General features: G+C 38.7%; 1 protein-coding gene and 1 pseudogene across 12 annotated transcripts in view; one reads left to right on the top strand and one right to left on the bottom strand.

Moving 5' to 3' along the window:
- Nucleotides 1-474: 474 nt before the first annotated feature.
- RAPGEF2 (Rap guanine nucleotide exchange factor 2) overlaps nt 475-27,331 on the bottom strand; it is a 241,573-nt gene continuing 214,716 nt past the window's right edge. For 7 of the 12 annotated variants that reach the window (XM_059697740.1, XM_059697738.1, XM_059697743.1 and 4 more), the window contains 16 exons: nt 27,219-27,327; nt 26,259-26,505; nt 21,650-21,807; nt 20,772-21,012; nt 17,912-18,295; nt 15,965-16,176; nt 15,486-15,609; nt 14,853-14,876; nt 13,612-13,835; nt 11,920-12,126; nt 10,289-10,441; nt 9,063-9,185; nt 7,648-7,873; nt 6,528-7,087; nt 3,489-3,794; nt 475-2,557 (listed from right to left, as the gene is read on the bottom strand). In XM_059697740.1, the coding sequence (XP_059553723.1) occupies nt 2,532-2,557; nt 3,489-3,794; nt 6,528-7,087; nt 7,648-7,873; nt 9,063-9,185; nt 10,289-10,441; nt 11,920-12,126; nt 13,612-13,835; nt 14,853-14,876; nt 15,486-15,609; nt 15,965-16,176; nt 17,912-18,295; nt 20,772-21,012; nt 21,650-21,807; nt 26,259-26,505; nt 27,219-27,327 (3,324 nt within the window). In that variant the 3' untranslated portion in view covers nt 475-2,531. The remainder of the gene's footprint in view (nt 2,558-3,488; nt 3,795-6,527; nt 7,088-7,647; nt 7,874-9,062; nt 9,186-10,288; nt 10,442-11,919; nt 12,127-13,611; nt 13,836-14,852; nt 14,877-15,485; nt 15,610-15,964; nt 16,177-17,911; nt 18,296-20,771; nt 21,013-21,649; nt 21,808-26,258; nt 26,506-27,218; nt 27,328-27,331) is intronic. The other 5 variants (XM_059697744.1, XM_059697746.1, XM_059697742.1 and 2 more) reach the window with 4 other exon arrangements.
- Nucleotides 9,378-9,494, top strand: LOC132236348 (small nucleolar RNA SNORA40; annotated as a pseudogene).

Raw genomic sequence — 27,331 nt, 5'->3', positions numbered from 1 at the left:
TACTTACCACCCCCGAGAACTCACAGACGGACAATATTTTATGTACCCATCAGAAGTCCCAAATCATTAGCTAAATTGTAGTATCGGTGGTCATGATCTTGAACTCCTCCTGTTTAAGTTCTCTGAGGTCCTCTTTCTCTGAATGTATACTGGGGGTCAAAATATTAGGTCCCACAGCTATTTTTATTGGAAAAGGTTGAGAAGAGACAAATGCTCTGTAGATATATAGTGATACCATCTGCATTTTTCACGGAATCTCAAGAAAAAACTGTCAATCCTAAACATGGCTTGGTCTGTGTTAACATTGATGATATTAATTTCTTTTCTAAGAGAATGGGCTATTGGACAGTTTGGGGCTACACAGGCCAGGTCTTCTCAGCTTCCCAAGGATTCGCCCCTACTGTGAGACCCAAGGGCTTTCTTGCACTTTGACAATAAAAAGCATGCACGATTCATTAAGAATATAGACAAGGCTTTATGTTATATTTATTTATTTTCCAGCTTATACAAACTGGATGTAGAAGCATAAACATAGTACATTTCTACCATCTTCAACAAAAATATAACCAATATGTACAATTATTGTATTAAAAATACAAAAGGGATACAGACTCCACCAATGTCTTTCTAAAAGACATACAGGTACAAGTAGTATCAAAAGTATGAGGAAATCACCAGTTAATTGTACATTCTGCACGTGACATCACAGAGCGAACTGAGATTAGCAGTCCTATGTTCTACGCTTACTTAATGCTTAGGTAACATTTGTGCAACTTGTGGTAGAGTTAGATTTCTGTCTTTCTATATGCACATGAGGTCCATAGCCTATATAATAAAACTGGCAAAGAATGCATATTACATGTAAAATTACAAATGCTTAATTGACAATGTAATATATAAGCAAGTAGACAAATGCCATGAGACAAGAGAATTATTAAATAAAGCACTGACATTGTTTGATACAGTGAAAAAACACTGCATTTTGACTCTTTTTAAAATTTGAAGCTATTTACGTTTCTCTACTGATCAATATGATCAGCTGAATTTAATGGAAAAAAAATCCAAGACCAGCAGTTCCTCACATTTGAGTACTACTCGGATTGGCAGCCTTCACTTTTCCGGAGTCTGTGCAAAAACAACACAAAAATAGAGTGGAGGGGTCATTTCAGTCATTATAGGGTTAATAGCAGCTGTGAGCAGGTGGTTGCTACACTTAGGCCTTCTCTATCCATCGTGCATCCATTAAGCCACTTCCAGGTTAGTCTTCGGTGACTAACCCCCCTGGCGAAGGCTGGCATATCCCACCAGGTTTGGGATCTTTTGATCTTTGATCATGGTCAAGGCTTGTTTATTCCCTAATGCCAATTCAGTAAAGGGAGGCTGTCTTGAAAGAGCAGTACGAACAGCTGGCATTAGCTCCAACATCCCAAGCTGCTTTCACTGCAATGCTATCCAGTTATAAACGTTTCTTGAAAAACAAACAAACAAAAAAATCCCTAAAACTAAATAAACAAAAATCAAAGAAACATAACTTAAAAAAAGGGGGGGGGGGAGGTTGCCATCCATGTCAATGGAGCAGGACACACCCTCAAACGACACTGTCCTGCACTCCATAAGGCTCAGACACAGGACGCAAGAGTCCAATTTCCCTCCCCTGGCCATGTGCAAACAGTATGACAGGAGACCCCCACCCACTGGGAAAGGAGTGGAGGGGTGTCTTGGTATCTGAGTGATTGGCTAACAGTTTATACGTCTCCAGGACAGGGCACTTCACGGGGGAGGCCTGAAGGACACGGGAAGACAGGGTCCCATGCCAGCTCTTCCCTTCTTCTTGCTGTGGCCACACCCTGTCTGGCATATTTTTTTTTTCTTTCTTTTTTTAGAAACCCAGGCTGGCAACCCTACTTAAAGGTTCAAAATAATACTGTAATTATTAAATGGATATAACATTGACTCTCTGAACACAATCTTTAAACTCATTTAAAAAAAAAAAAAAAGGAGGACATTGTAAACAAGTGGACAAGCACTGTCCTCAAAGGATTTCATTTCATTGTTTTTCTTTGTCTTCCTTGGTGGGTTAAAGGTCCCGAGAAGTTCGATGGCTAGCTTTTCTCATTATCCCAATGAGACCAAGTGCTAGGACTGGATTGAAATCTAAAAGGAAGATTTAAAAACAACCTTTCCAGGCATTGAGAAGTGCAGCCGGGGTGCCTCATCTCGTGGCGATGATCTTGGAATGTGGAATGATACTGTGTGACGTGGCAGGCAGCAACAGTGGGGACTTGAAGATTGCTGCACTGTGCATTTCAAGCAACAAAGTCTGAAAAGTGCCAGGGCAATTTCTTCACAGTATTTCACATGCAAAGGGGAAAGGAAGAGGGGGAGAAGAAGCCCCATGCTGCTTTTAAGGCAGGGAAGGAGGCAAACTGGTCCACCATCCTCAGAATGTGAGTTCCCGGGCCCCGATGCTGGGGGCGTCTTCCTGTGCTCTCCTTGCGGTGGCTCACTCTGGATCCAGAAAAGCCTGTGCCTCAAACAGCAGATACTTGTTCATCTTCTGCAAACACAACCAGGAAAGAAAGAGAAAGTGATGAGCAAGTAAGTCCTTCTGGTGCTGAGAGGGTATGTTTGCTGATGTGCTAAATAAAAATACCTTAGCTCTTCTTTTTAGTATACCTCACTTAAAATCCTTGCCTTTTCCTCTAGGTGATGACTATGAATAATAAACACTTTAAAATAAAGTATATATTTAAATATATATATATGCCTATTTAAATACATACACAGTATAGACAACGAGTCTATTTAATAATGAGTTCATTGACACAAGTTTTAAAACAGCATGTGGCTTTTTAGATAATACACCTACATAAAAAAAAGTCTAGAAGAATATATAACAAAATGTTAACAGTGGTTATCTGCAAGTGATAGGATTCTAAATAATTTTCATTGATCCTGTTTTGCTTTTTCCTGTCATTATTTGTATACCAAAACATGTTAGAATCAAAACTTAAAAAAAGATCGGGTGTATGATCTCCCTCCTCCTTCTCAATATAGCTTGAGGTAGGATTGTAGAAGGCAGGCAAGAGAGTTATAGAGAATTATGTATCTCAGACTGTCATTTGGAACTCATTAAAAGTCCAAGTATAACCTTTCCACAGAACACTGAGAATAAGGAGAAAAACCCAGCCATGTACACACTTTATTCAATTGACCACTTCTGCAATCTTTGGTATTTCTTGAGCCCTTTAGAAAATACACACACAGACACACACACGCACACACACACACGCACGCACACACGCACGCATACGCACACACAGGAGTCCAAAGCTGAACCTTAGGTTTGGAACTCTTCACTATAAAATGCGCAGGATATGGCTGAAGACACAAGTGATCAGAGTTAAGAAAATACAAACGCGTTGGCAAGCTTACAGGCAACATAAGCGAACACGTCTAACGTTACGGTTTTAAGAATGAGTATGTACCGTCCTCCTCGGCAGAAAACCCTTGAGACTGATAGGGGGCGAGGCGCGGGTCGCACTCATTGGGTTTATGCCACTGGGGCTTGTTCACCGGCCTGCCAGCCCCGGGATGCGCGTGTGGCTGCTGGGCGGGCGAGGGCCCTGCTGCCTCGGAGGGGCGGGCGACCATCCGAGATCTCTGAAGCGCCACGTTGTAGTCCGGAGGTTTCCTGGTCGGATGGGAATGCCCGTCTGGGAAGTCAGTGATGGGGATCCCGATGTAGCCTGGAGGAGTGGGCGGGGGCTCTCGATACCTGCCCTCCTTGCGCGCTGCAGGGAAGACAAGGCACCAGCCATTAAAAAGTGCTGTAGAAGAATACGTCATGCACCAATGCCCATAAAACCGATAAAATAATTATTAAGAGCACACACAGTATAATGGCAAATGTGATTTTGTGTGATGTGAGGTAGATATAGAGGTGGGGGACACGGTAGGCAGGGGAATGGATGCTGACGAAACCAAATATTCACAATGGTTATCCCTGTGTGGCCAAATAACGGGCGAGAGAAGCTACTAGGCAGGTTCAGTACCTTTAACTTTAAAGGAACTACTTCAACACTTGTCTAAACTATAAAATAGTAATAAGATTACCACCTAATACTTGGGTTTCCTGTAGAGATGAAGCAGAGAGAGAACATAAAAGGTACCCAGTACTATGCCTGCAACATGCTGCTGTACCGGGCCTGGTCAGGTTCCTTCCTCTCTCCCTGCCCCGGGGACAAGGCAGGCAAACCCTCCCTGCTGGGCATTTTCCTCATCAGGCAGAGGGCCAATGCCACATTACTTCGGGTCCTGGGCCCACTGCGAACCATTCTGAATTAAAATACTTTTCTGACTAGAGTCCCATCATGCTTACTGTACACTCATCCAGTTGGTCAGTAGTGGCAGCCCGGAGCTATGGGCACTTCGCAGCATCTCTCAAAGCAAAACCCAGGGCCGCCTGGCAGCTATGCCATCTACCTGTTGAACCAGGGCCACTGCTCTCGACAACTGTCAGATCAGCTTCTTCTACTGAGAAAAGCTAATGATCAATTAAAAAAAATAAGTTCTTTGCTTAAAAAAAAAAAAATTGGAAAAGTGGTACCAAAAATGACGCAAATTTAAAAACTCTAAAATTATGTGTAAGGTATATATTTCTCTTTAAACCCTGTTATTAATGTTCATAACCTAGAGCAAGAAATCTGTAAAGGCCTAACTGGTTTGGCTCAGTGGATAGAGCATCGGCCTGCGGACTGAAAGGTCCCAGGTTCGATTCCGGTCAAGGGCATGTACCTTGGTTGCAGGCAACATCCCCAGTAGGGGGTTTGCAGGAGGCAGCTGATCTATGTTTCTCTCTCTTCGATGTTTCTAACTCTCTATCCCTCTCCCTTCCTCTCTGTTAAAAAAATCAATAAAATATATTTTTTTTAAAAAGAAATCTGTAAAGGCAAGTAAAATCAAAGTTTTACTTTCCATTTAAAAAAAAATCTTTTTTTTTTTTATTGACTTCAAAGAGGACAGAAAAGGGAGAGAGAGATGGACGCATCACTGATGAGAGAGAATCATTGATCGGCTGCCTCTTGCATGCCCCTCACTGGGGATCCAGCCAGCACCCTGGCCATGTGCCCTAACTGGGAATCCAACTGTGGCCCCCTAGTTCATAGGTCAATGCTAAACCACTGAGCAAAACCAGCCAGGCAAAGTTTTATTTTCTTGAACTTTCTAGACTCAACTGTTAGGAACTAAAACATCATTTTTCTTTCCTTTGCATCAATAAGTCTGCGTATTAGCTTATTAAAAGAAAGTGCTTTAAAATCTGCAACCTAAGAATAGGTATTAATAGTTATCTCCTTATTCGTCTGGAAAGCATATTAAGTTTGACATCTACCTATGACTATTTACATGATAAATAATTACAATTTCCCACCTAATAAAAATGTCTGTAATGATTACACTCCAGAATTTCTCACTCTATATTATTTTTTTTAAAAAAATGTTTTTATTGATTTCAGAGAGAGAGAAGGAGAGGGAGATAGAAACATCGATGACAGAGAAACATCAATCGACTGCCTCCTGCATACTCCCACTTCCTCAGGCGATGGAGCCCGCAACCCAGTCATATGCCCTGACCAGGAATCGAACTGGCAACCTACTGGTGCATGGGTCAATGCACAACCACTAAGCAACAATGGCCGGGCTCTCATTCTATATTCTATGATGTGTTTTTACCCTTCAATTCTATAGACATTAAAATGCCACAGAAAATTCATCTGGATACAACTTCACAATAGAAATAGCAATAGCAAAACAGCAGCATCTTCCATGCACTTATCAATTACTTTCTGGGAGCTGTTCTAAGTGCTTCTCAGAGAATTCCTTTAACCCTCACACCAACTGTATTAGTAGAAATCACTAAACTCATTTTACAGATGAGGAAACAGACATAGTCCAGTGCGTCGCCCAATGCCACAAAGCTAGAAAAGGAGCAAAATAGTGATTCCAACCCCAATCCGCCTGACTCTTGAGCTCTTCCTCATTACATTATCTCTTAGCACCCTCTCCTTGGTTCCATAATGCACAGGGAGAATTTGCTGAGCACAGAAACAATTTGTCTGCATAACAAAATCAATAGAAGACTTTTAAATATGCAAAGTATAAAGTTCTAATTACAATTCAAGGGAACGGAATAGAATAATAAAATATTCAAAAGCTTCAATTAAATAAAAATTCTTTCTCTACAGAGAATGGCCATCCTTCCTGATAATTTTCAGATAAAAAGATCAATATGAGACCAGAATATAACCATATGACAACCTACAGATTCTGATGGCCAAGAAGGACTGAATGTACACTGTGCTAGAAAATATAGATATGTACCCGACCACAGGACCTATGCTCTTAACCACTATTCATTTCAAGTCCTATTCAGCAATGAGGAAAAGAACCACAAACACGATTTAACTTTTGAAATAAGTTCGATTAAAGCCACGATCCAGACTGGATGAGCTCCCCAATAAGCTTACCAATAAGTCCCTTTGCAGTAGTTGGTGTCACAGCTATGTGGGCAGGCATGGGGACGGGCTTGGTTTCCTCTGTGGTCACAGGTGGCATGCTGCTGCTCTCAGCTTCAATGGAGACATCTTTGCCACCCCTCCGCTTTATTGTGCCTGTGTCCCCTTCTGAGTCTTCTCCCCAGTAGCCCGTGGAAGAGGCCCAGCTTGCCCGGGATTGGGCTTGTTCAAGGCTCTCTCTGCTTTGATTTTGCCTGTTATACTTTGTGCTATGATCAGAAAACATCATTTGGTCCATATGGCTGCTTGAGGCCCAGACACCTGCAGGATCCCCTGAATAATCGAAGTGAGTGTGCCCGAATGGAAGTGTTTCCCAGCTTCGCTGGTGCTGGATGGTCTGGATATTATCATGGGAACCACTTGAGCACGAGGTCCAGCTCCCACGGCCACTGTCGGCTGCATCCAGCGAAGCGCGATCCCCCTGGTCTTGGGAAAGCTCCTCTGTGCTTGGAGAAGAAATTACTGTTGCTGCAGCATATAAGCCCCGACTCTCAGACATGGGTGCGTAGGACCTAAGTGGTCAAAAGACACGAAAAAGCAAAAGCAAGACTGTTAACCGATCATCTATGATAAGACCAAAATACCTTTTCCTAGAAAGGGGCTTTCTTCCATCCCAGGGAAAAGATGAAAGCACCACTCAATTGCTATGCACTATAATGGGGCCATTTCTGCCATGCCCAATTTTCTCACCTTGTCATCACCATAAAATAAATATAGCGGGAAAGAACAAGTACTTGCTTATAATAAAGGACCATATTCCTTAAAAGGCTCAATATAATCTGATTATTTCAAGAAGAAAGCTCATACAAAAGAACTGAGATGCATCGGAAAGTCACCCTTTGCCTTCAGCACAGAACCACTATGTTCCAATAAGAATAAAGCTAATTCTGAAAAGCACAACAAAAATAGCATGGTACTTACTAATCCAGATACTGTGAAAATTAGTAACTGGGATGGGAGAAAAGTTCTTAGGCATTATGCAAAATAAATGGAAATACACATCTAGAGAAAGGACTTGTTTTTAAAAGATGAAAGACAGGATGTAAAAGAACACTAAAGAAAAGGCGTCTACCCTAAGCTGTATTGATCGGGCTCGATCATGGTCCTCCTCTCCATCCTGCCCACGCCTAGGTTTGTTTCCACGATGCTGACAGAATGCCTCTGGCGCCTCTCATCATGCAGCGAGACCGGCACCGAGTCAAAGGAGGAATTGCTGACAATACTGGATCGTGAAGAAATTTCACTGTGACCAGAATCTGAAAAATTATCCACAGTACCACTGGGAGCCAGAGTATAGCCTGCATGGGAAATACAACCACATTAATTAGACGCTGTAGGTTTATAACACAAAACCGAAGTCTTCCACAGAGAAGCAAAAACCAAATGCAGGCCAAAGCTATCACCACTGGAGTGGGGAAAAATGCATTTTACTTGGAGAACAGGTGACTGAGACAAAGTAAAATGATACTCAAATGAAGCCTGACTTGCTTACTGAAAGTTTAGAGAGGAAAAAATAAAATACTGCTATATGAGCCAGGAAATAATGCAGAAATCATGGTGTTGGTCGACTATTCTTAGCTCCCTTAAATATAAATTCAACTATTGTTAGTCTATATAAAAAACCATGAAGAATAACCATGAGCAGATTTTAAAGTATATTTTTTGCAATCTGCAGTCAGTAATCTTGTTTCCAATTTTTAGAACTTTATGGCATAGAATAATTCAACAGGAAATATTTATAATTTTAAATAAGAAAAAGCAATAAAACCTGAAAAATATCTTTGGATTTCTGTCATTTGGCTTTTTAAGATTAGCAATATATTGGACAAATCGCATAAAAGCCAGTAGTTTTAGAAGATGTAATGTACAAATCTCCATTTTCTCCCTAGACCATCAATTTAAAATGTCTAAACAGATATCTGTTTTTTGACCTGAAGAACCCTTAACTTCCCTTTGTTGCTAAAAATAATTTTGAAAGTCACAAAAAAATCTTGATATTTTTAATGAAAAACAAACAAACCCAAATCCTCTTTCTCAGTACTCATTTCTTTTACAACATCACTAAGTATACTTAAAATATCGACTTTACATGATTATATGTATGCAATGCAATTTTTCAATGCCACTTACCTGATAAAAAAGTTAAATCTAGGACACCTCAATGTTGCTCATTTATTCTCTACATAGTACTTCCCCATCCTTTGAGTAACTTGTTAATTCCTGATTTATTTTTTAAAGGTTGCACAGGTCTTGACAAGATTTAACGTGTTCATCTAGGAAATGTCTTTTTATAAACCACACTAAAGTTCTGACAGACAAGGTTTAAAACCTTCCCTAAACAGTCTGCTAAAAAAAAAAAAAAAAAAAAAAAAAATCTCTAGAAAATAATCACTCAGATGAAGCGCTTGCCATTTAGAGGAATGCTCCCATTCTCCTTTACTGAGATGATTCCTCTTTCCCACCCGTCTTTGCTTCTATAAACCCCACCTATCCCATGGGTCCATGGTGCATTGTTATTCTTGTTACTGTTCTCACTTCCAAGAGAAGAGGAGGAACTGGTTAAGTCCAACTGCCCGGAGCCAAAAGATCTCAGCTGATTGCCACTGCCACCTGACAACGGGATGAGAAAAGAATTCAGATAGATCCCTTTAACAAGAACAGTAGAGGCTGGTGCCCACACAAAATGCACAGATGTCTGAAATATCTATCAAGTAAAGCAGAAGAGGTATTTGTCAATTCAGGGAAATCTCACCATTTATTAATCTTTTTGGTCTCCTTCTAGGGAAAACTTTCTTAGTCATTTACTACTAGTTTATACCCATTCAATTAATGGGTAGACAGTTGCTAAAAATAAAGCCTCCTTTGTAACCCAGAATTCATTGTTCAGTATGAGTTTTGATACATATGAGAAGGAAAAAAAAAAGGGGCAGAACCTGGGGGGTTCTGTGGCAGATCTACTACAATTACAGACAGTCCTCGGGTTACGGGTTACGTCAGACTCGACCTACGTTTCGTGGTTAAGTCGCCATCTCCCAGTTACAGTATTTATTAAAAAAAAAGTTCCGTCATTTCAACATATGTACATATGTGCTTTATGCTTTTTATTATTTATTTACCACAAGTAAAGTTCAGGAATTGTTATCTTTCTTTTAAATGTTGTTTATTGTTTCACTTCATTACTGCTATGTATGTGTTCCATGTGAGTGCCGTAGGTGCTTATGTAGGTGGGTTCCGACTTACGGCGAAAATCGAGGTATGTCACGCCGTAGGAACGGATCTCCGACGTAACCCGAGGACCTACTGTATTCTAATATAAGAAAAGCATCAACTTAAGAAGAGATTGACTGCCTAAAAACTAATCTTTTTAAAAATAAAAAGAGGTAGCAACAAAGAAGGTAATCAAGACCCGTGTTAATACAATGAAAAAATAAATCAGGAAGGTTATTAGTTTTTCTTATGTTTTTAAAGCTTTCTACTCTCTAATTGTTATACAATCATATTTAAGTTAGAACAACTTTTAGCATAAAAAATATTTCCACACTTAAATTCTTCCAAATTTGTAAACTGAGAAGAAAAAACCCATTGGTTGTTATATATTAGATTATTTTAGATGACTCTACAATGTAAAAATGATCTAATATATAACTCTGAAATTTATTATAGCTGAAATGTATAGATTGCTATAAAGGGAAATAATAAGTAATTTAATCTACCTTTCCTTGGAGAACTTTGTGGAGAAGTGGGAGGAGAAGAAAGCTGTGAAGATGCATTTGATATCGTATCTTCTGCTTGTTTCTTGTGTCGTTCCAGACTTCCTTCTTCAGACAAAGAAAGGATTTTCTTTAAAGCTTGTGGAGAGTTTATGCCTTTAAGGGAAAAAAAATAAACGAACAAATATGTATTTTCAAGACTGAAAAGAAATAACCTTAATAACTAAAAAATGTTTTTTGTGTTAAGATTTAATAAGATTCAAGCTGTTTACAATTTCAATGGTCTTTGTACTCTTCACATTATAGACAGTAAGCTTACAGAAGACATAGATATCCCTAGGTTTGTTTCTGATTGACAGCTGCCAGAGTTTAGAGATGGACTGTTTTGGGGTCTAAATCTTAATGTAATCACCATCTTTATTCAACAATATGTTAGACAACAATAAATAAAAAGAATATTTAATACTAAGAAGTCAGGTGTGAGTTGGAAACAGGTATTTTGATGTTATTGGATATGTTAGAGCTCAGGTGAAGTGGAATGATGGGAGAAAAGTCAACAGTCAAGAGCTAAGAGGAAGCAATAAGAAAGCAAATAAAAGAGCTCTAAGGAATTCCGTTCAGTTAATATTTGCTCAAATAAATAGATGAAAGAGAATGGAGAAGATGACCCAAGAAAGTAGGTAAAAGACCATGGAGGGAGGTTGACAGACAATCAGAAAGGAATGATCTAGTGCCAAGTGTGAGCAAGTAAAATGAGGGTTGGGGGAAAAAAAGGGTAATATATGCCACTATAAGGTGATTTAAAGAAAGGAAAGAATTTAGAAATAGAGTCACATTAAAATGTTTTACGAAGTAAATATTATGAGGCACTCTCAATTACCTTACTTTGAACAACAAACAGATATTTGGAAAGCATTATATACTGAAACTATCTCAGTAAACTGCTAGTTTTAATGTTCTTAACAGAATTCATTAAAAAGGAAGCAATGAAATTTAACAAAGATCTAATCCTTCATTTTAACTCATGTGTTTGATGTTTTAATACAACCTTTTCAAAAATCACTTTGAAAGTGAGATTTAAAAAAAAAAATATTGTTGATTTTAGAAAGGAAGGGAGAGGGAGATAGGCATATAAATGATGAAAGAGACTCATTGATCAGCTGCCTCCTGCACGCCCCAAGTGGGTATCAAGCCTGCAACCCGGGCATGTGCCCTGACCAGGAACTGAACCGTGACCTTTTAGTTCCTGCTGAGCCATACAGGCTGGGTGCTATCCTTTTTTTTGGAAAAAAAAAATTTTTTTTTCTTTTATTAACATTGTTTTCTTTCATTCATATATTTATTCATAAAATAATTTGGCTGTATGGAGATATTTTTGAGCTTGCTGAGTAGACACCATGAGCAAAGCTCACCTCCTGAGTGAAGAGCACAATTAAATGATACTCTGTAAAATCAGTACCTTCTACTGACACAAATAAAGTTTAACTTACTAAACATCAAGTCTTTATTAAGAGATGATAATCAGGGGGAGACTCAAGAGTATTAGACAAAGTTATCCAAGACAAGCATTTCCCCCTAACCTGAAAAACATGACAGCGAACAGCACCGAAAGGGGACATGAGTTTATCACCTACCGAAGGGTGGGAGATCCTTGACGGGCACTTTCTTCCGGGAAGGATAAAGGGACACGGCGGGGACCTGCAGTCCTTGGTTGACTTTATGTGGTGGCTGCGGCTGCTGGGGCTGCGGCTGGGGCTGTGCTTTCTGCTGTGACCCTGCCCTCGGAGCCACAGGGGAGGTCTCAGTTTTGACAGGCTTCTTGTCACCAGGATTCTTAGGCACTGAGAATTGTTTGGTTTGAAAATAGAACAAGAAATTTAAGAAGTTAACAGCTACATACAAGATAATTTTAGGACTGCCTGAGCATTTTCTGCAGGTAGAATACTAAAACGTGTCTTTTTTTCCCCCCTGTTGCCTACACAAAGGACAGAAAGGGGGTAGGGGGAGAACCCTAGTTATAGAAAGTATTAAAGGCATGACAGGCCAAAGGTATTTACCTTAAGAAACTAGCTATCTCAAAGGTGATTATACTATTGAAGACCACATTAAAAATAAAAATAGGAAAATATGGGTAGCTTAACACATATGTGTGTGCATATAAAATAACACAAGTATATCATAAAAACTACGACAGGGAAATTGTTAGAAATGATTTTTCTAAAATGGTGTCCGAAAGCCCTTGGCATATATGAGCTTAGTTTTTACTTAATAAATATATTTTTTCACTATCAAATTCTAAGGGGTAGAGTTATGTCAACTAATAGCAGCCAATACTGCTTGAGTGCTATACTAAGCGTATAATTCCATAGCAGATAGAAAGCAAACCAATTCAATAGGGCAATTAAATGCTGTCTGTATCATATGTTAATATTAAAACCAACTCAATTACATATGCATACTTCCTGCAATTTACACCTAAGGGAGCTAAGGGCTAGGGAGCTCAGGTAGCTTGCCTAAGGTGACCTTGCTGGGCTGAGGAACAGTCAGGACGAGAATCAGACCAATCTGACCTCAGAGGACAAGCTCTTCCTTCATCATGACGCACAGAGCTTCCACAATGTTCGGGGTAAATCTAAGAACTTGAGTTTTCTCAATATACATATAACATTTATATTCTACAGAAGGTGTTTTCAAACCTGCTCATACAAGACCCAGCCATGTCCTAAATGGAAAATGCCTTTGTCTTACAGATTCAGATGCAAATAAAGAGAAAACTGCCCCCGTTTCTAGCCTGGCCAGGTTTTTAACAGCTGGGACGCCTCATGTTAGTCCCAGTCGTGCTTCGCTGTGCAGCAGCATTAGCAGAAGGACTGCTTTCCGTGGTAGCTGAACTTAATGCCCGGTTCTGTCTGGGCTTAGGGGATAAAGAGCAGCCAGCATAGCTAGTTGGGCCCTGCTCGGACTTGGTGGGCCCCTCACCCCTCTCAGGTTGTCCTTCACTTTGGAGGTATCGTGAGAATATAAGGGATGCAAATGGGAGAGACATCACACACGTGGCCCCTGCCTGCATACTGCTGTGTTGGGATGAAACCAAAACAACAGGCACCCTAAATAAGTCTCCGGTGTCATCCTCCCCACACTAACCCAGTTGGACACGAGGCCTAGCCTAGGGTAGTGCTGCATGGTATTCAAGAGCAGCATTCAAGGTGTCCAGGGTGCTACCTCCCCCAGTGCATTAAACCCCACTCTGTCACCACCTGGACCATCGCACAGGAAACACACCTGCATCCCCCCAGATTCCACAGCCACTTGAAGGAAACACTCACATGTGTTGGTTGCTGGCTCACACTGCAGGGATAGCGTCTGAAGACTCTCCTCATCCATTTCTAGCTCCAAATTGGACAGGTACTGCTTCACTTTTCGAGCCATTTGGGCATCTTCGTAAAGCTTTTTGGCATTGAGAAAGGAACTACGACGTACCCGCTTTTTATGCCCACCTGTCTGAGCAACGTCTAGCACCGTTGCGTTTGCACTACCCTGGCTGAGGGACCTGGAAGATGAAAAGGTAGATATGCAGCTCACTCTAGCATGGGATTACTTTATCTCTTTGAAACGTGCCAAGACTTAAAAAAATACTCTACGTTCAAAAGGTCACATGCTTTATTCTGGTAAGTAAGCTGTTACAAAGGAATATAGAATAGTAGGAATTACATTTTTTTAAAGTTAAAAAAGAACCCTGCACACATACATATATATGTTTGGTGCCTGTTCTGTTCCAACTAGGAAATTCTACATTTCATTCAAGGCAGTCCTCTCATAGAAGGCAGCAAATAATATAATATAATAATTATATGTAAAAGCTCATGCAAGAACACAGCTATAATTGGGATTTACATTAATTTATTTCTCCTAAAAAGGATGTTTTACATAGATTTAAAAAAATTAGCTGTTTACAATTATTTTCTTATTCCTTGTGTTAAATGTAGTGAGTTTCTAAAGTAATATGGTCAACTTGTTAATAAAATGGTCATGCAAATGTAAACATATGTACAGAAACTAGCACATGAATTGTTAAGAATTATTTTTCAAAAGAGTTGGTTTATAGAATGAAAACAGTAGTTAGTTGAGCTGTAAAAATTTTAGTTTTAACACCTAGGGGCAGCTTTTATATTACATATATTTACTTCTCAAATATCTGTGCAACAGAATTAAAATTGCACAATTTTTCCATCTCACATCCCCCTCCCCCACACTCCTCCCACTTTAGGCTTTTCCTAGTTCAAAACACAGAAATTATATTAATATAAAATCTTTCTGAAAGCTTCCAAGTATGTCTGACCTACAGTGCCCGGAACAATCATCAATCATTTCACAGCTCTCATGGATCATGACCTCAAAAGCAAAAGCCCCAACAGATTAAACTGGAAATCAGTTTGCCAACTGAAATGCTGCGAGAGCAAGAGGGTTAAGAAAAAAATGCAAAGCATCAGGAAATAGAGCAGGTAAGAAAACAATGCAATGAGCAGAATAAGAACTGGGTGTGGGTATGCAAGTCGCCGCCACTTACCCCAGACTCCTCCATTTCTTCTTCCTGTAGGTGAGAGCCATGGAGGTTGAAGCATGGGTGTAGAAAGAGACAGAAAGATCACAAGCTCAGAAAGAGAGGACTAGACTTCCGAATAAGCAGTATAAGAAGCCCACAAACATGAAACTGCATAATCACCTCACACACACACCTTGACCAGAAATATTTATGTGGCTCAGAAGACACATGTATTTCAATTTTTTGTTTTAAAAGGAGACTGACTCGTGCTCTCCTCTCCTTCATGGGATTAGTCATTTTTGACTATGCTGACAGCTAAATCCATTGTGTGCATATTGAAACAATGCTGTTGGGTTATTTACATATTTTACTTCATACTACCAATTACAAGTTTTAGCTCTACAAATGACTGTTCCGAAAAATAAGGAACCAGTAATTGTGCCTCGTGTTAGATAAAAATGTTTGAAGGACAAACTCTGTATACTGTTGATATAGAATAAGATATTTATTCCACATTAGAGCTCAGTGGAGATTCTTTGCATGACCTAATAGAATTTCTGCCAAGCTACAAATATAAATAATTCCAATTTCCCTCATTCATTAGCTAAACTCCACCTTCTCTAATCCCATATGTGCCCCTGAAGTTGACACACTCACCGAGTCCTGAACATGAGGGCAGGGTCCATGTTAACCGAAGCCATTCGGCCAACATGACGAATTTCTTTTGCAATCATCCTTAGTTTCTCAAAATTGACCAGTCCATCGACTTTTGAGTCATTTCCTACAATTGGCAAAGAAGAAAAAGGGAATCATATGGCATTTGTTTTCTTTTTAAAAAAATTGTATTTCCTAAATTTTATTTTTGAGTTACAGTTGATATGCAACATTATTTTATGTTCATTTCAGGTGTACAGCATAGTGGTTAGACAATTATAGATTTAGAAAGTGATCCTCCCAAGAACTTTAGTGCCCACTCGGCACCATAGATATTTAGTACAATATTACTGACTACATTCCCTAGGCTGCACTTTACATCCCCTTGACTACTTTGTAGCCACCAGTTTGTACTTCTTAATCTCTGACATTTATTCTATGCTTCCACCAGTGAAGGAAGAAATCCTCTACTTTGCATTTACCTTCATGAAGAAACGTGAGATCCTTCTTGATAACTGGGAATAGAGGGATTATGGGAGGTTGTAGGTTTTGACTATTGAGGACATTGCGATATTTTGCCATGTTTCTGGAAGGATCGAATAGGTCTTGGAGATCCTGAAATAGCTTTTCATATTTATTGGGAAGTTTTTCCCAGGTGGTTCGCAGTCTTGCTACTGGTGCCAGGTTTAGGCCACTAAGAGGGAAAAAGGAAAAGTGGTAGAAAATTAAATGATTCATCCTTATGAAATGAAGGAAGTGAAACAGTGCATTGTTAATTAGCATATAGCACCTCTGTGTGTATCCTAGTTACACATAACAATTTACAGAAAAATTCATAAGAAACTATTACTAACTCCAGGTGATGAGAATGGAAGATGGAAGCAGAACCAGCATCAGGGGGATTTTGTTTTACTCTTCTCCCCTTTGTACCCTCCTGATTCGTTTACTATGAGCAAAACCACTAAAATGAAACTATCATCAGGATAGAATTTTGTTTCCTTGTTTACCTCTATACATACAGCAGTGCTTGGCACATAACAGACTGGCCAAACATCTTAACAGTAATAAAGTAAAACAAAAGCATTAATAGTAATGAGAATATGGTCAAACTCCTAGGCCAGTGGTTCTCAACCTTCCTAATGCCGCGACCCTTTAATACAGTTCCTCATGTTGTGGTGACCCCCAACCATAAAATTATTTTCGTTGCTACTTCATAACTGTAATTTTGCTACTGTTATGAATTGTAATGTAAATATCTGATATGCAGGATGTATTTTTATTGTTACAAATTGAACATAACTAAAGCATAGTGATTAATCACAAAAACAGTATGTAATTATATATGTGTTTTCCGATGGTCTTAGGCGACACCTGTAAAAGGGTCGTTTGACCCCCAAAGGGGTGGCGACCCACAGGTTGAGAACTGCTGTTCTAGACAGAGAAAATGACTAATTTAATAATCACCATCAACATCAATATAAACTGTTCCAGCTTATGGTTTCCTCCAGCCTCAATCTAAGCAACCAAAAGGGAAAAATAATGGACATTTCCTGGGCATCTTCATTGTGCTGGCTGATGGAACCCCACATACATTACAGTAGTCAGCCCCTTACCCACTGTTTTGCTTTCCGCAGTTTCAGTTACCTGTGGCTAACTACAGTACAAAAATATTCAATGAAATAATCCCAGAAATAAACAGTAAGTTTTAAATTGCACGCTGTTCTGAGCAGCATAATAAAATCTGATGAGTTCTGGCTCTGTCTCTTTGGAATGTGAATCATCCCTTTGTCCAGCCTGCCATGCTGTATACGCCCCTTGCCCGTTAATCACTCAGTAACCCTCTGGGTTATCAGATCAATTGTTGCAGCATCGAAGTGCTTATGTTAGGTAACCCTTACTTCGTGCACCAGGCCTCTAGTACTGTTCTATTTGTCCTATTTTATTATTAGTTATTGTTGCTAACCTCTTAGTTTGCTTAATTTATAAATTAAACTTTATCATCAGTATGTATATACAGGAAAAAAACATATGTAGGGTTTGGTACTAGCTATGGTTTCAGGCACCAACTGGGGGTCTTGGAACGTATTCCCCATGGATAAGGGGGACTACTGTATATCATTTAATCAGCTCCATAACTCTTTAACAAATTGTTATTTTACAGAGAAATAAACTGATGTTCAGAGAAGTTCAAGTAATTTTCCCAAGGTTACAGAGCTAAAAAAAAAAAAAAGTGAATATAGATTTTCTGTGCTCCAAATCAGCATATAGGAGATTTTTAAAATTAAAGATCAGGATTCCGAGAAAAAGAATTGTTCAATATAATTCAATTACGACGACTACACTTAGACAAATTATATAGTGTTCCTGGATTGATATATATTTCTAACCTGCAAAGTGAATTGAATCTTAAGACAAACATGCTCTCTTACCTGATGATTGCAAACATTGAGTTAAAATTCTTGCATTCCCTACAGTGGAGTGCTATCTTGATGAAATGCTTAATGATCTTCATCCTCTTCAGCTGGTTTGTCTCTCTCAGAATTTCAGACGCTACCCAAAATGTTTCCTGGTTAATGACTTCTTCAAATTTCTTCAGGTTGGCACAGCTGGTTTTTGATTTCAGTTTAAATAAATCATCTATGTATTCAGTAGGTTCAATGTTGCGGAAGAGTTCAAAATTTCGCATGGAGAGTTGTGTGGCAACTTCCACAGTACTGAGCTGCAGTAGGGAAATTTGACTCTCTCTCAACAACTCCTGAGCATCTTCATCTGAACAAAGGGTTTCTGTTTCCATGTTGTTTTTCAAGTAATATCTATAAAAAAAACAAAAATTCAAAGCCTAAGCAACAGTCTTATGATATTCCTTAAAAGAACATTGCTATTTTTTACAGAACATTTGAAAGAACACTGAGTTGAATGATGGAAGAATTATTTGACTATAAGAATGTAGCTGCTGCCCTGGCCAAATGGCTCAGTTGGTTGGAACGTTGTCCCGTACACCAAAAGGTTGTGGGTTCGATTGCTGGTCAGGGTACATACCTAAGTTGTGGTTCCAGCTTAGGCGCATATAGGAGGCAACCAATCGTTGTTTCTTTCACATCAATGTTTCTCTCTCTCTCTCTCTCTCTCTCTCTCTCTCTTAAAATCAATAAAAACATATACTTGGTGAGGACAAAAAAAAGAATGTAGTTGCTGTCTCAGTCACCAGATCATAGAACCACCTATCCAGAAGTCATTGATGAAAATTAACAAATCACATGGAATTTCATGTGCACCAGTTTTAATTTCTTTTTCTCTTGTCCTTCCTTGATTTCTATATTATTTTGTCCCCCCCCCCTTTTTTTTTGCTAAAAATGACAGAAAATAGCTAAACTAAAATTTTCAGTTTAAATAAAGAAATAGGCTCTCAGGAGGAAGCAGGAAGATCAGACACAGGTCATGGTTCTACTTTCCCAGAGAGAATCTGTGGCTATTGATAGGTTCATCTTGGATTAATCCCAGTTTAGTTATTCAAATACCAAAAAAATTTATAAGCTATTTCCCCCCTATTTGATCCAACGAGTGAACAAAACTAAAACAAGATTTTAACTGTTAAATATCGGATTTTCACAAAAACCCCTACCAGTAAGTGGGGCAGACATTACTCCTATTTTTCATATGAGAAAACAGAGGCTACCAAAGATCAATGACTAATTAATACCGGTTACAGAGATAGGAACTCAGAGATAGTGCTCCTTTTGCCTTGTAAGCAACTTGTTGAAAATAGAATCCAGATTGTTTGCCTTGTGATTTTTTTTTTTTAAACAGACACTTTTCCTAAGTCAAATTTCATAAGAAGAAACAGAACAAGTACAGAGGGAGTTCTGCCAAACTGGTCCTTTGCATATTTTGCCAAGGCAAACATGGCAGAGAACACATACCCTGGGCCACTGACATGCTGATTTAACACACTCAGTTTTGGCTACTGATGAAGCCCATGACATCTCTCCATCTCTAATTTCCCTGAATAATGAATGTGAATCATGAATCTTCACCTCAATGGGGATTTGTAGAACTCCATCATGGTTACAGATATATCAACGTACATTGAAATAATAATGCGAAAAAACTGACCTCCAAATAAAAGAACACTACCTGCTAGTGGCAGGGTTGGCAATGAAGTAAAAGTGAAGAGGAGTAGAAGGTTATAGGTGTTAGCAAGAAAACAGGTTTTGAATGAATCTTATCAGGGTTTAGATGCATAAAAAATTCAAGTAAAGTGAAACACTCCATATGGTGAGTAACACGGAAAAAAATGTGATCTTGGGAACCACGTAATTTTCAGTCAGTGCAGAATCTAGTCATTATATGAGAGTCAAAACTTAACTACTTTTTCAACTTTTACTAATCTATGCTTTGAGAATACAAATTACATATATCTATCAATGGAAATACCATTCAAGAGACTGACAAAATCATGTACAATGTTTTCTTTCAAGTTGCATGTGTTATATAAGCACGTATGCAGCAGGAGACCAAGCCTGCAGCAACTAAAGTTTGGTGCCAGAGTTAAGAAGTGTTTTTCACAGTGTAACATATAAACACACAGCATGAGCCAATTACACTGTCACAGATATCTCCGCCTAAATAAATGAAGCTCCTACAAGAGGGAGATAGGCAGGAGCAAATGACAATAGAAAGTCATGAGAAAGCATTTTTGTGAACGTACATTTCCAAGAATAAGTGAGATCGTGACTCTACATCAGGCTTTCTTTACCATTCTGCCAGCCCAGGGCTGTAAAGAGCGAGCATGAGAAGTTACTGCTTGCACACCGGTGTGCAATAACAACATGCAGGCCACAGTACCCTTGCTTTGAACAAGTCCTTCAGAGATCTTTGTGAAGGTCAAACTTTACTGTGTGCAATTACTTTGATAAAGCAATTTCCAGTGAAGGGGTTTGAAAATCTTCTTAATCTGCAGGGATACTTAGTCTTTTTTTTTTTTTTTTAAAGAAAGATTTTTTTGAAAAAAAAAAATTTTTTTTTATTGATTTCAGAGAGAGGAAGGGAGACAGGGAGAGGGACAGGAACATCAATGATGAGAGAGAATCATTGATTGGCTGCCTCCTGCATGCCCCCCGACAGGAATTAAACTGTGACCTTCCGGTTCATAGATGGATGGTCAAGCACTGAGCCGGCTGGGAGGTACTTGGCTCATTTAAAAAACCCTTTGAAAGTGTACATCTCTTAGACTTTGGTGTGGGTTTGAAGGGGCAGGTAAGTAAATCCAAAAAGATACATATTGAATACCTTCCACTCAGTTGTATTCTATCAGCAAGTTTGGAAAGCTGGTCTGGAAGCCTTCTCTGTTTGATGACTCCCTCAGGGGTGACGGAGACCTCACACAGCGAATACTGGTCAGGAGTGGCAGTCACAGCAAACTCCCTGATGGCCTGAATGACCACTTCCTTCGCCGTGGTGTCCTTACTGATCATGATGTACCGGCTTTGCTGATCAGCTTTGAAGACCCTTAACACTTGATCTGGCAAGTCTGGGGGAAAGAAAAGCCATATGTAAATAGGAAGGATTTTAATATATGGAAATACAATTAAGTGAAGCAATCTGAAAATAAAATAAAAAAACCCTCCTTATTAAAGAGAACGCTAAAATTTCCCCTCTCACATATTATAGCTCTTCTTCAAACATGCAACCAGTCCACATGCTGACAATTTGCACGGACGCATTTCCCCTATAGATAAACGAATCGTCTACAGACAGATGCAAACTCATCAGTTCATAGCAAAAAGTAAAAAAAAAAAAAAAAAAAAAAAAAAAAAAAAAAATCTAAAGTTCATCTGTATTATATACCGAAAAGCTCATTATTAAGCTGACCTAAAACAGGCCTTTTATTCTATTTACTTCATATGACCTAGTAATGCCTGCATGGTATGTATCACCTTCATTTTAGGAAAGAGAAAACAAGTTCAAAGAGATGAACTTGCCCATGGCCATATCACAGCAGTGTGAAGAATAAAGAAGAGCTGGTTCCAACTGTTCGAAGGTGCACCCTGACTAAGCATCTGATAAATCCAGGGCAAACCAAGAGAGATACGTACAGCGCTATCACCATTCCATTAGAAGAAAAGAGATGATTGCAATTAAACAAAAGCAGCAGGGGCAGTGCTCACCAGGAGTAGTACTGAAGTCCAAAATGCGATGGTGTGACTGCAGTAAGTCAGGGTTGCTGGATGACAAGGTGCCACTGACAGGCAATGCGGTTGGGATATGCTTTGTCTGCCTTAATCCCACGATGCTGTCATCTTGAGACTGACCAATCCCAATATCACTGAACAAACAGGAAAAATAGGAAATAGCAGTCAACCAGGTAGAATGTTTAACTCATCAATATATAACAGACACAGACCACAAGTAAATCCCATCTCACAGAACATGCAGTGAATGTAAAAATATTGATGAATTTGGTTGAGAGCTGCAAACGTACCTACTGCTTAAGACTGTATCCAACTCAATTTGTTTTGCTGTTTCGTAAGTATAGAGTGTGTTTCTCTGAAAACTGTGTCTTTTAATTAAGACAAATATCATAACAAATAGTAGTTTCTCCAAACAGAAATACTTTCAAGAAAAGATATGCTCTAGGTTCTGATGGAAACAGACTTTTATTTTTTTTTGTTATTATTATTTTAAGTGTTTGTATTAGTTTGGGAGGGATCGGGAGGGAGAGGATGAGGAGAGAGACAAACATCGATTGGTTGCCTCCCGCATGCACTCTGACCTGGGATCAAACCCACAACCCAGGCATGTGCCTTGACCGGGACTTGAACCTGTGCCGACCTTTCGGTGCCAGGGACGATGCTCAACCAACTGAGCCACACGGGGAACCACACAGGTCAGGGCAGAAACAGACTTTTAAAAAAGTACATTAAAAAACACACTTAGTTCTCACTCAGCTGACGGCTTCCGCATCAGAATGTAAATTGTTTTATAATCTGATCTTTAAGAACTGAAGAAACTGAGTGAAATGAATAGAGGGGGGAAAAATCCAAACTGTCCCAATTTCATTCTTCAGTGTTTCAGAGAAAAGAGATCACTACGGAGTCAAATGTAAATGAACCCTGACACAGACATTATTTCTTAATTACACAGAGCATAAGAAAGCAGTGGTGCAGAGTGACATTTCTTGGCATCAAGGAAGAGGCAATGAAATTCCAATGACTCACTTTTAATTCTCTACTAAAAATTTCTAGTTACACATTTAAGTTCCCAGAGAAATACTGCTTATTATGGGTAGCTACAACTTCATTTCCATTTATAAAAAACCTGTTACTGTGGACAACTCTAGAAACAAAAATTTGAAACATGATTTAATAATAAAGATTATTTCTAGATTTGAAGAGTCAACTGTTTTTAAAACATCAAAATACAACAATATGCTCGCACACACAAAAACAACTAGATCACAAGCAAATGGTTAGAGCTCTATCTAGTTTCTATAAATACCTTGAAAGAAGAAAAAAGAAAATTATACTAAGGTTGGAATGTCATAAATAAAATTAAGGCATTTAGCATCAGTAAGGTTTTCAGACATTAGAGCTTGACCAACTACTTTTAATGGTTCTGCTAAAAAGATACCCAGTAGCATTCTCTCTCTCTCTCCCCCCCCCCCCACCCTATCCCTCCTCCCTCTTCCCCCCCCCCCTTGGCAAAATAGACATTATAAAGGTAAATAAGCACGGACAAGAGCTTTCTGTTGTAAACAAAAATTAAAGGTAATTTTAGTGTAAGTTCTTTCAAATTTATAGGTAAATCCATGCCAAAATAAAATTTCTGTTTATTAAGCACATAGAGGCATGCATATAAAGACTAAAAGTGTTAATTTTCTGTGAAACATCCAAACTTTTATACTGTTAGTCAAGTTTTAGTATTCAACCATATAAGCCAATTTTTACTGCCAAAAATATTAGCTGTAATCCATGAGCTGAGATAACTACTATGGGCTCAGGCCAAAGATATAGCTGACTGGTCCGCCCCTGCACAAACGGCTGTAAATATTAGTATACTCCAGGCACACCCAGAAGAGCTGCCCTCTTAAGAAATGTTTCCTTCAACATTTTAACACCTAATATGATCTAACTCCCTCCTCTTGCCTGTATCTCTATTATCCACAGACGTGCGGATGCTCCAGGATTGAAACTACTTTATATTCGAGACAATTCAGAAGCGTCTTTGCACACATCTTCTTACTGTTCAACCATTCCAACTCTCTTGTTGCTACTGAAATTGGTTTTTGGCCTTTGTTGATTTTAGACTAGCGACTTACTCCCTGTTTTCTCTGGGTTCATCAGTATCTCTACTTTCCTGACAAACAGTTCTGAATCCTACAATCCTCTTGCCTCACCCCTTTCTTTCCCCTCTATTTACATCACTCCCATGCCTAACCTTGGCAGCCTGCCATTATTCAGCATCTTAGTTTCCATAATATTTATAATGTTCTAGAGAGGGGGGGGAAAAACAAAACAAAATGACATAGCTAGAAGATTTCTCTAATTGACTAGTTTAGTGCCTTTGTAAAAAAGAAATCTTTGCAAACACATGCTGACTTCTAGGAGAGAAAAGTTTAAGTGATAACCAGTATTAAATAAAGTCTATCAGACCAATAGATAGATCCTACATTTTACTGAGTCTTTTTTTAAATGTAATTATTTCTTCTACTGCATTGCAATATAAATTACAGCAAATCATTTTCACGTAATAAAATACATAAGTGATTAATACTTTTTTAAAAAACTGCAAACCAAGATGCTTTCTCAATGTTCTAAATTCAATACCTCTACTTACTGTCTGTCTGTCCCCTTCTCTAGCTTTTGAATATCTAAGTTCACAGAGAACAAAATTATACATAGTATTTTCATACTGTGTACCTTGTTAACATCCTGTACTGTGAATGGATTGCATCCCAGTTCTTACATGTCACATTTCTATTAATACTTGCCAGAGTCACACTGACTTTTTATTTTTTTTAGGGTTCATATTTAACTCACGGTCAAATATTACTCTAAGGTCTTTTATTATTATTGTGCTGCCAATAACTCTACTAACAATGAGAAGGTTTGAATGTTTCACAGAACATTAATACTTGTAGTCTTTATATGCATGCCTCTCTGTGCTTAATCAAGAAGGGTCACTTTCAAAATGGACTTCTGTTTTCTGTAATGCAAACCTAATCCATGGCCACTTGGAAACTTACTCAATATAAATACACTCTCAAGTCTATATATAAAACCATCTTACTCACTGCTTATCCTTAAGACTCTATAACAGAAGTCTTTTGTAGCTGATGCAAAAACATCAATCATAATTCAACGGGGACAATACAAGTTTGACACTCAACCCATCAAAAGTATATTCTGGACCATATCTCTTTAATCTGTGGGTGAAAATTTTAACTGAAATGGAATTTAAAAATAGAAATGCTTGAATAGTCCTAAATCTCTGTAACTACTGCTCCTTTCATTATAAAGGAAAAAAAGAACATGTTTTTAAGTTATCTCTTATACCATTGTAGTTTGAGGAACCTATATATATATATAAAAGCCTAAGTGACCAAACAACTGAACGACCAAACCACTGGTCGACCAGTGTCGATGACGCACACTGACCACCTGGGGGAAGATGCTCAACACAGGAGCTGCCCCCTGGTGGTCAGTGTGCTCCCACAGTGGGAGCACCACTCAGCTGACCGAAGGGCACCAGGCGCTTGGGAAGTGCAGCTGCAGCAGTGCGAGCCTCTCCTGCCTCCATGGCAGCACTACAGAGCGGCAGCAGGTGCAGTGGGGCCCAGTCCAGGCTCGGGCTCCTCCCCGGCTGCCTGCCACTTCAGGCACTACTACATCCCTCTGGGGATGTTGGACTGCCAGTTTTGGCCTGATCCCCACAAGCAAGGGGGTCCCGGATTGCAAGAGGGTACAGGCCAGGCTGAGGGACCCCACCAGTGCATGAATCCCTGCACTGGGCCTCTAGTATATAATAAATAAATTTGGTGCACCAATGTTATTTAACATTAAAAACTTTTTGACTGATGGTAACAGCTATATAAAACATCCTTAGACTGAGAAGAAGCCAAAATGAAGAAATAACCAAGCAAACAAGCAAAGCTTAAAAAAAAAAAAATGAAACCAACACCTTGGTCTAGTCTGAGCTCCTGGCATGAATAAACAGCCAAAAAGAGATTTGAGAAATTCGAGATACACCTAACATTCTGACTGTAGAGAATACTGAGAAGAAAAGGATTCTGTGTTTGGTTGGTGATATGTTGGCGATGGCTAAATAACTGCAAACAGAAAAGAAAGGAAAGAAGAGAATGAACGGCAAGGATGAATAGTAGCAATGGGAAGCAGCAAAGATTTGGTTGGCAAAGAGCAGATGCTGATGGTAGAGAAGACACTCAGAAACAAAGAAATGGTAGCAAAAAACTCCCGCTTCCCAATTATAGAGAATATGGGAACAAATACAACGTATTTTTAAAGACTAAATGAGAAATAAAAAAAAAATAGTTCAAATGAGGAAGTGCTATAGCTCTCTCTAATGAAGATTGGGATGAGCAAGTACATGGCAAAAACATTATTAAAATAAACTTGATTGTTCAGGATTTCTTCTAAGATCGCTCAGGCATAAAAGCTTAAAATCTTTTTTAGACTCCTGCAAATATTAATTACATCATCACCATTGCATATTATTATAACGAAAAATAATGGACACAAAATTTACACAGACACTTACTTATATGGTTTCTGTGGCAAGATACTGATCCGAGTCTTGTCGAGTATCTTCTTTAGCTTGTTCCTTCCTCCGACGGTATTGGCTTTACTTTTTTTATTTACCTTTTCAAGTCCTATCACTTGTTCCACATCTACAGCAAGATCTGGAATGGAGTAGCGACTGGCCTTTTTGATGTCTCCAATTTTAGGAAGATGAGGGGCACCATTTCTTTTCTCTTCTGACAATCTTGTCAGAAGTTCTTTAAATACTAAAATGGAAATAAACACCACAGAACTCCCATTATAAGAAATTGGAGCAATTCAAAGGCAACTGTAGCACTTGGAAATAGATGAATAGTATAGACTTCAGCTATCAAAACTGTAATCTTACAGGAAAACTCTACTCCAATGAATGAATGACAACAGGAATCTGCTTTATAATGTTGCTTTATCATTCCTACTCAGGATAAGTTAAAATAAAGTAGCTTTTTAAAAACAAATTTAAAATTGATTTTTAGAGAGAGAGGAAGGGAGAGGGGAAGAGAGAGAAACATCTATGTGTGGAAGCAACATTGATCGCTTGCCTCCTGCATGCCCCCTATCAGGGAATCAAGCCTGAAATCCGGCATGTTCCTTGATTGGGAACTGAACCAGCAACCTTTTGGTGTGTGGGATGATGCCCAACCAACTGAACCACACCATCCAGGGCTAAAGTAGTATATTATTTAAATGTATAGGTATTTAAAACATTTATGAATAAACACATTGATAAAACATAATTTTTATGGTCATCACATCAGTAGATTCTGATTTAGGTCTAATTACATACTTACATAATTAATTATATATCTATGCATTTTACTATAAATGTTCTTATTCCTATAATGTTTTAAATATAACTTATAAAAATGGCCTTTTTATGATTAAGATAAAGATTATAAAGACCAAAAGGAGAAAAATGAAAGTATGCAAAAATACTTACCAAATAAATTGGTTTTCACAGTGATAGATAAATGTGTGTTATTTCTAAGAATTTCCATGGCTTTGGACAGCTGAATATTTTCAAAGTTTTGACCATTTACTTCTAGTATCTAA

The sequence above is a fragment of the Myotis daubentonii genome, chromosome 5 (genome assembly GCF_963259705.1).
Source record: "Myotis daubentonii chromosome 5, mMyoDau2.1, whole genome shotgun sequence".
NCBI lineage: Eukaryota > Metazoa > Chordata > Mammalia > Chiroptera > Vespertilionidae > Myotis > Myotis daubentonii.
This window is presented reverse-complemented; position numbering and strand designations above follow the sequence as displayed.